The sequence below is a fragment of the Scaptodrosophila lebanonensis genome, unplaced genomic scaffold (assembly GCF_003285725.1).
Source record: "Scaptodrosophila lebanonensis strain 11010-0011.00,11010-0021.00 unplaced genomic scaffold, SlebRS2 tig00000098-arrow-pilon, whole genome shotgun sequence".
NCBI classification, from domain to species: Eukaryota; Metazoa; Arthropoda; class Insecta; order Diptera; family Drosophilidae; genus Scaptodrosophila; species Scaptodrosophila lebanonensis.
This window is the reverse complement of record NW_022060568.1, coordinates 2,292,041-2,298,108: the sequence shown is the minus strand read 5'-3', so window position 1 is coordinate 2,298,108 and position 6,068 is coordinate 2,292,041. Positions and strand designations below refer to the sequence as shown.

The 6,068-nt window shown below is 42.2% G+C and overlaps 1 protein-coding gene across 1 annotated transcript; it reads left to right on the top strand.

Moving 5' to 3' along the window:
* The first annotated feature begins 742 nt into the window (after window positions 1–742).
* Window positions 743–3,824, top strand: LOC115627971. Its single transcript, XM_030523866.1, has 8 exons — window positions 743–761; window positions 810–1,531; window positions 1,587–1,778; window positions 1,857–2,006; window positions 2,877–2,945; window positions 3,015–3,158; window positions 3,232–3,291; window positions 3,462–3,824. Exons 1-8 carry the CDS (start codon window positions 743–745, stop codon window positions 3,822–3,824), a joined length of 1,719 nt encoding a protein of 572 aa, XP_030379726.1.
* The last annotated feature ends 2,244 nt before the right edge of the window (window positions 3,825–6,068 follow it).

The window sequence follows — 6,068 nt, the reverse complement described above, 5'->3', positions numbered from 1 at the left end:
CGTTTATTGCGAGCCGCCTTCGGTATTATCATCAATGTAATATAATCTTCTAAGCACTTCGGACGAAAAGCCTTTAAAGTGGCAAAAGGAAATGATGGCCATCACTCAAAGGCTGCCGGCATTTTCACTAGAAATGGCTAATGAGTGGCTGTTGCGTTGGAATTGGTTTAAAGTTTTTTTTTTTTTTTGATAGCACGAAGTAAGTTGAAGAGTTTAATTGCTGTACTCGTATAATGAAAGCGTCGGCTGTACTTTATACCTGACTTATACCGAATCGCCTAAATGGGTGCATTGGCTTTAAGCCTATGAGTTAATGAGAAAAACGTGCGACTGTTCTGGGCTGGAATGAACCAAGGGGGTAGTCAGGTTTGGCATAAATGGTTTCAAGACGAGTGTGCCCCGACATTACAATACCTTAAACGATTGAGGAAATTTTCAGAAGAGTATAGCTATTACAGAGGGGGTAGCCGGGGAGTTGGAAGGAAGCGCATTGCATATGGATTTGTGTGCGACTAAAATGAAGACATCGAAGCATAGCCAGTTGAGTTACATAATGGCGCGGAGGCGCAGTGAAGCGAAGGACACGCCCATGCGCGACTAAGCGGAAAACAACGACAACTGTCCAACCCAAGAGAATTGATTGATGAAACGATCGATGTATCGCATCAATTGATTTGTGTGGATATAAAAAAGCAACACACGCCTGGGCGACGTTTTAGTGTAACTGGAGCAATAAGACGACATGCAGGTGCTCAGTATAAGTATGTTGCTCCTCCTCCTAAACTCCTTACTGCATTGGCCCGGAACAGAGAGTGCGCCTAGCTTGCGACAGGGTTATATGCAGCTAAGCACCCAATTGAATCCACAATATATGCGGGCTATGGCCGCCTATCGCCGGCTGGAACGCAGTGTGCCACGCGAGGAGCTCCGAGCTCTGACCACCATCGGCCTTCTGAACGGCGCCCGTCAAGCTGAGCAGCAAATGGAACAGCATTTGGTGAATGTGATCAAAGAATTGCTCGAGCAGACTGCAGGCAGTTCAAATAGTGTCCAGGTGCTGCCGAAGATCGATGAGATCGAGCAGCAACTGGTTCGTGACCAACGCGCTCTGCAAATACTCGAAAGTGCCATGGACCTAGTGAGCAGTGCCAAGGACGAGCGCACCTTTCGCGAGGAGATGCGTGAGGCACTGCAGCAGCAACGGGTCGAAGAGTTGCAGGCCCAACAGCTCTCAGCCGATATCACACAGGCCCCCCACCTGGGGGAGCGCTTGGCTAAGCTGCGTAGGCACATTATGGAGAAAGTACCAACCATGAAAACGCAGCTGGAGTCGAAAATCGAGAAAACCTTGGAGCATTTAATTGAAGAGGCAGCGACGGATGGATTGCTGGCCAAGGCAAGTCACAAGGTGTTGCGGAAACGCGATGCAAAGACTGAGCTCAAGGATCTTGAGAACGGGGAAGAAGACTTCGCCAAGACTGAGGAGGCGCGACCCGCCGAAGTACGTATGATTAAGTCCATATTGTCGGAGGTGAGTGTGTATTGGTTTGAGCAAAATCCTCGACTGCATTGTGTCCTAATCCCAGGCCAACGACCTGCGCGTTCAGCATGATTTTAGAGAGAACTTGGTGCTGGAGCAGTACGAGAGGCGCCCGGAACGGCAAGTGAACTCCAAGAAGGCAACAAAGAGCGCTCTGGAAGAGGACGATAACGATAACGAGAATGAGAACGAGTTGGATGAGTTTGCGTTGGATTTTAATGTGAGTATGGCTCAATGGGTTAGTTGTTGTCTAGTTGTGTAGCGTGACTAACCTGCCATCTGGAGTGGAGTGTAAATAATGCACCTTTGAAGTCAGGCAGGCAATGTTACAGTCACGAGTAATGCCACCAAGCAAGGCAAGCAGGAGGATGAATCAGCGGAGCTCACGCCAACGGATATTGATAACGATGGCGGAGGCGGAGGAGGTGGCGGCGGACTGGTCGGAATTATTGGCAGCCTAAGCGGAGTAAGTAGGCCCGATATTAAGTCAACGGCTATGGTCAGACAGGCAAATAATTTGCACCAAAAACTCGATCATTACTTTATACAAAATTACACTTATCTGCCTCAATTTTTCGAGTATACTTCAAACGCTACTTGGAAACTATCTGCATGTCTGACCGTAATTTAAGAGCATTCAAAAATTATAAATTGGTGATATTTAGAGAGCTTGTTAAACTAAATGTCTAAGATGGCAAACCATTACTGCTTATATTAGGAATACTTTGAGCTTCGCTTACAGTTTCGAGTAATTTGTTGAGTTCTTCAGGAATTTGGTTTCATTAAATACCAAGAAATAAGTATAAAGGGTTGTTCTTCCTCCCTTTTTAAAAAAAGAAGCCATCGACAAAATTTGTTTAATTTCTAATCTTTCTAATTTATTGTTCAATACATCTTGTTATGAATTGAATATGAAATTTGAGAGATCTACGAATTGAGTCTGAAATATGTTAAAGAGAGTATTGATGCTGTTAAAAATTTGCTGTTTCGAACATACTGCTGCTTAAATATAAGTATTGCTGAAAAGGTATTCATTTCCAATTCATTTCGTTGGCAGCGACGACTCCCAACCACTGTTAACTTTAGTTGAACTGGATAAATTCATTTAATTCCTGATTTTCTGCGCAGGCTCTTTTATATTTTTTTTTATTAGTTTCCACAAGTTAGCCATCTCTTATCTCTTTAGAGCAAATATACTTGTAGTATTATGGAGACGCAGTGATGTTTTAAAATGAACATAAAACGTTCTGAATTTAAAATTATAATAAATGCTAGCCTAAGACTACTATTAGTATCACTGTTTTCCCATTGATGTGTGACGATTGTTCTCTCTTAGGGCGAGGGCGGCTCAGATGTGGGCGCTTTGATTGGCGCACTGACGGGTGTCATATCGACGCTCTTTGGCGTGAGTAAGCCAATGCGTATAGGAAACATTTCTAAAGAACTATATTTAAGTTTAAAATCTGTCGTTTAGCCCGGTGGCCTGGACATTGAGTCTCTCATCAGCACAGCGACGTCGCTGTTAGCGGGCCTGCTGTCGGGAAATCAAAATTTTGGCACTGTGTTGGGTCAATATGTTAGCACGGCTCTGGATGGTCTATCTGGCGGCGGTGGTGCGGTAAAAAGAAGCATGGACTGGCTTTAGTGGCTGGTATTAAGTAAATTTTTAAATTTTTCCTTTTCATTGGCAGATCAACAATGGACAGTTTCTGGGCAACTTTCTGGGCACGATTGTGGCATCATTGAGCGCAGTAGTTATTGATTTGATTTTTATTTAATTGTCTCCACTTAGCTTTGTGTTGTGTTCTTTCTTCCTGCGCTACTAACCTCGCACGATTTTTACACTTTTAAATTTCCTTGGCACCTTTGCTTTTGCGCTTGAAGATAAGACAATGTGGTAATGATGTGGTTTTTTCTCCAGGATCCTGAGGAAGAGGGCCCCATACAGCCACTGGTATTTGCGCAAAATCTGTTGAGCAGTTTTCTCGAAGCGAAAAATCGTCCTCCATCCGCGGAGAACTCGGCGGAGCGTCATGGAAGCGCTGAGTTGCCGGCGCGGCAGAAAAAGAAAGAAGCCACTGGATTAGGTGGTGGCGGCTCGGATTCGGGCAGTTTTGTCAAACAAATCGTGTCACATTTGGTGAGCAGCGCCTTAGGGCTGTTGCTCAATGCATCGCTGGGTGCCTCGGGAGGTGCCTCACATGCCTCATCCGGCCTCTTTTCGAGCAGCAGCGCGGCCAGCCATCACATGAAACCGGCACACAGATCGTGGACGTTCGAGTAGCCGTGCTGACCGACGTCTTTCCTATTCTCTGTGTCTTAATCCTATATTTTTTTTCCTATTGCTAAATGCATTTTTTTTTCACTAGCAAGTAAGCAAATTAAAATATTGTTGCTGTTGTAAATGTTGTGCTGTAATTTGTCGATGGTCGAGTGCTGGATTATGCAAAGTCCAATGCGCACATCAAATTGAGGCGCTTGGAGTCCAAACAAAAACAAAAGACTTAAGACACAAACTAGCTGCCACTCCGCCACTGGCCACTGGCGGCTTGCCGCACACTTAGCCAGTTAAGAAAGCGTAAAGCAATGTTTTTCATGTTGTAATGGGAGCGGTGTGCGTAAGCCATGAAGCTAGCACTGCCTGCCTGACGATGATGCAAGCGCCCCAGTTGGCCAAAGGATCATTCTCGTTGCCACACTGGAGTAACTCGTAGCCCCCTTTATTCGTATTAATTTGGCCGTAAAAGCGCTCCAAAACGAGCCAAAAAGAGTTGCGCTCAAGTGAGCAACAAACTGGCGAAAGTGCTCAAATAAAGTGGAAGTGAGGTAAAAGCGAATGCGCAAATACTTAACTACTTATGCCGTACGTACATACATACATACCTACAAGTATAGACTCGTTCAGTACATAGATACTTGTATTTGAATGTGTAATGCCAACAATTCAAATGCAATGGGCCGTGGAACGGAAGCAGTCAGCTGAAGGCGGCAGCAAAAAATCACAATCTCAGGTCACTTGAACATGAAGTGTGTGTATATAGTGGCCCACTCATTTATATATATTTGTATATATGTATATATATACACATATTTGCACTCATCTATGAATGACTTAACTAAACATTAAGCTAATGTTCGGGTTAGAGTTCACGTTAGTTGAGTGTGTAGATCCGGATGGGCATATGTATTTATAGCATTGCGATGCTTTTCTGTAATACTTCGAACATAATTGTGTTGAGCCGTGCTGGACCAGAAGCCTTTCGCTTTTCTTTAATGTTTTTAAGGACTAGGACTTGAGGTATTTAAAGTACTTGCCTAAATCGGAGAGTCGCACTTGAATCCGCTATTCTTCTTGAAGCTCTTTTGAATGTTGCACTTCAACACTTTTATACATTTTACTTGTATTTCACAACAATTATCTTACGTGCTAATGAAAATGTTAATAAAAAACTAAATATTACCAACAAGTATATGAATAAGAAAAACTATTTTAGCAGCAAACAGAAATGAATTTCAATTCCAATTTTAAAATATATTTTTGCAGTTAAAAAATTTTTATTTTCAATTATTTTTAATGATGAGGCAAATTTCTATTTAAACTTAAATTTTTCTTCAACGTTTAAGTTTCTGATCTAATGTAAAATATAAACCTACAGATTGAGGCTTTCAGGAAACAAAACTAAGCACGTATGAGCTACTTTAAAACTTCATTTGTAACCGAGACGATTTGGTGTAAGCTTTCAAAATGATCGCACTTTTTCCCTTGGAATAGAAAACTTATTTGAGTGCCGCATTACAATAAACTTGTATTTTTAGCGGGTACTACGAGTGTACACGAATTACGTAGGCGTCAATATATTCTTATATTGTCATATTGTTTGGTTTTTTTTTCTACACCTTGTCGAGTTGCTAATTTCCTCACTTTTACTTTCAGCTCTGCTGTTTAGCACCCCATTTATATAAGTAGCTACAAGTATATGCGATTTTTGGGTCTTGCTGGGCTTTTAAAATAATCAACCCACACATAGGAACCCTATAAAACGTTAGTGTTAGGCTAGTCGGACTCGTTTCCTCGATCGTTGCTCAATGATAAGAGAACAGATTTTGACGAAACTCAGAATATTATTAGATACTGTGCAGGACTTATATTAAACAGTTTTTGTAACGTAAAAAATAATACAATTTTAAACTAATACTGTTTTTTTGCCTTGCTAAAAAAGTTGTTCTGCGCATAGAGAGGAAAAGTTTACATAGCAAGTTTGAAGTTTATATCTATTACGAAGAGATTAGCGGACGGGCTCGTCATGCTGATCGTAGGGTGTGCTACACCTCCTTCTGCCTATTACAGTAAAAACTCCCTTAATGGACACCTCTTTTAACCGAACACTCTTTTCGACATTCGATTGGTGTATGAAGTATTTATTTATTTCCCCTTAAGCGGACACTCCCCTTGGGCGGACAAAATTTGGCCGAAAGTGAGTGTCCGGCCAAGAGAGTTTTCACTGTACATACATTTGAGTTTCTAGCA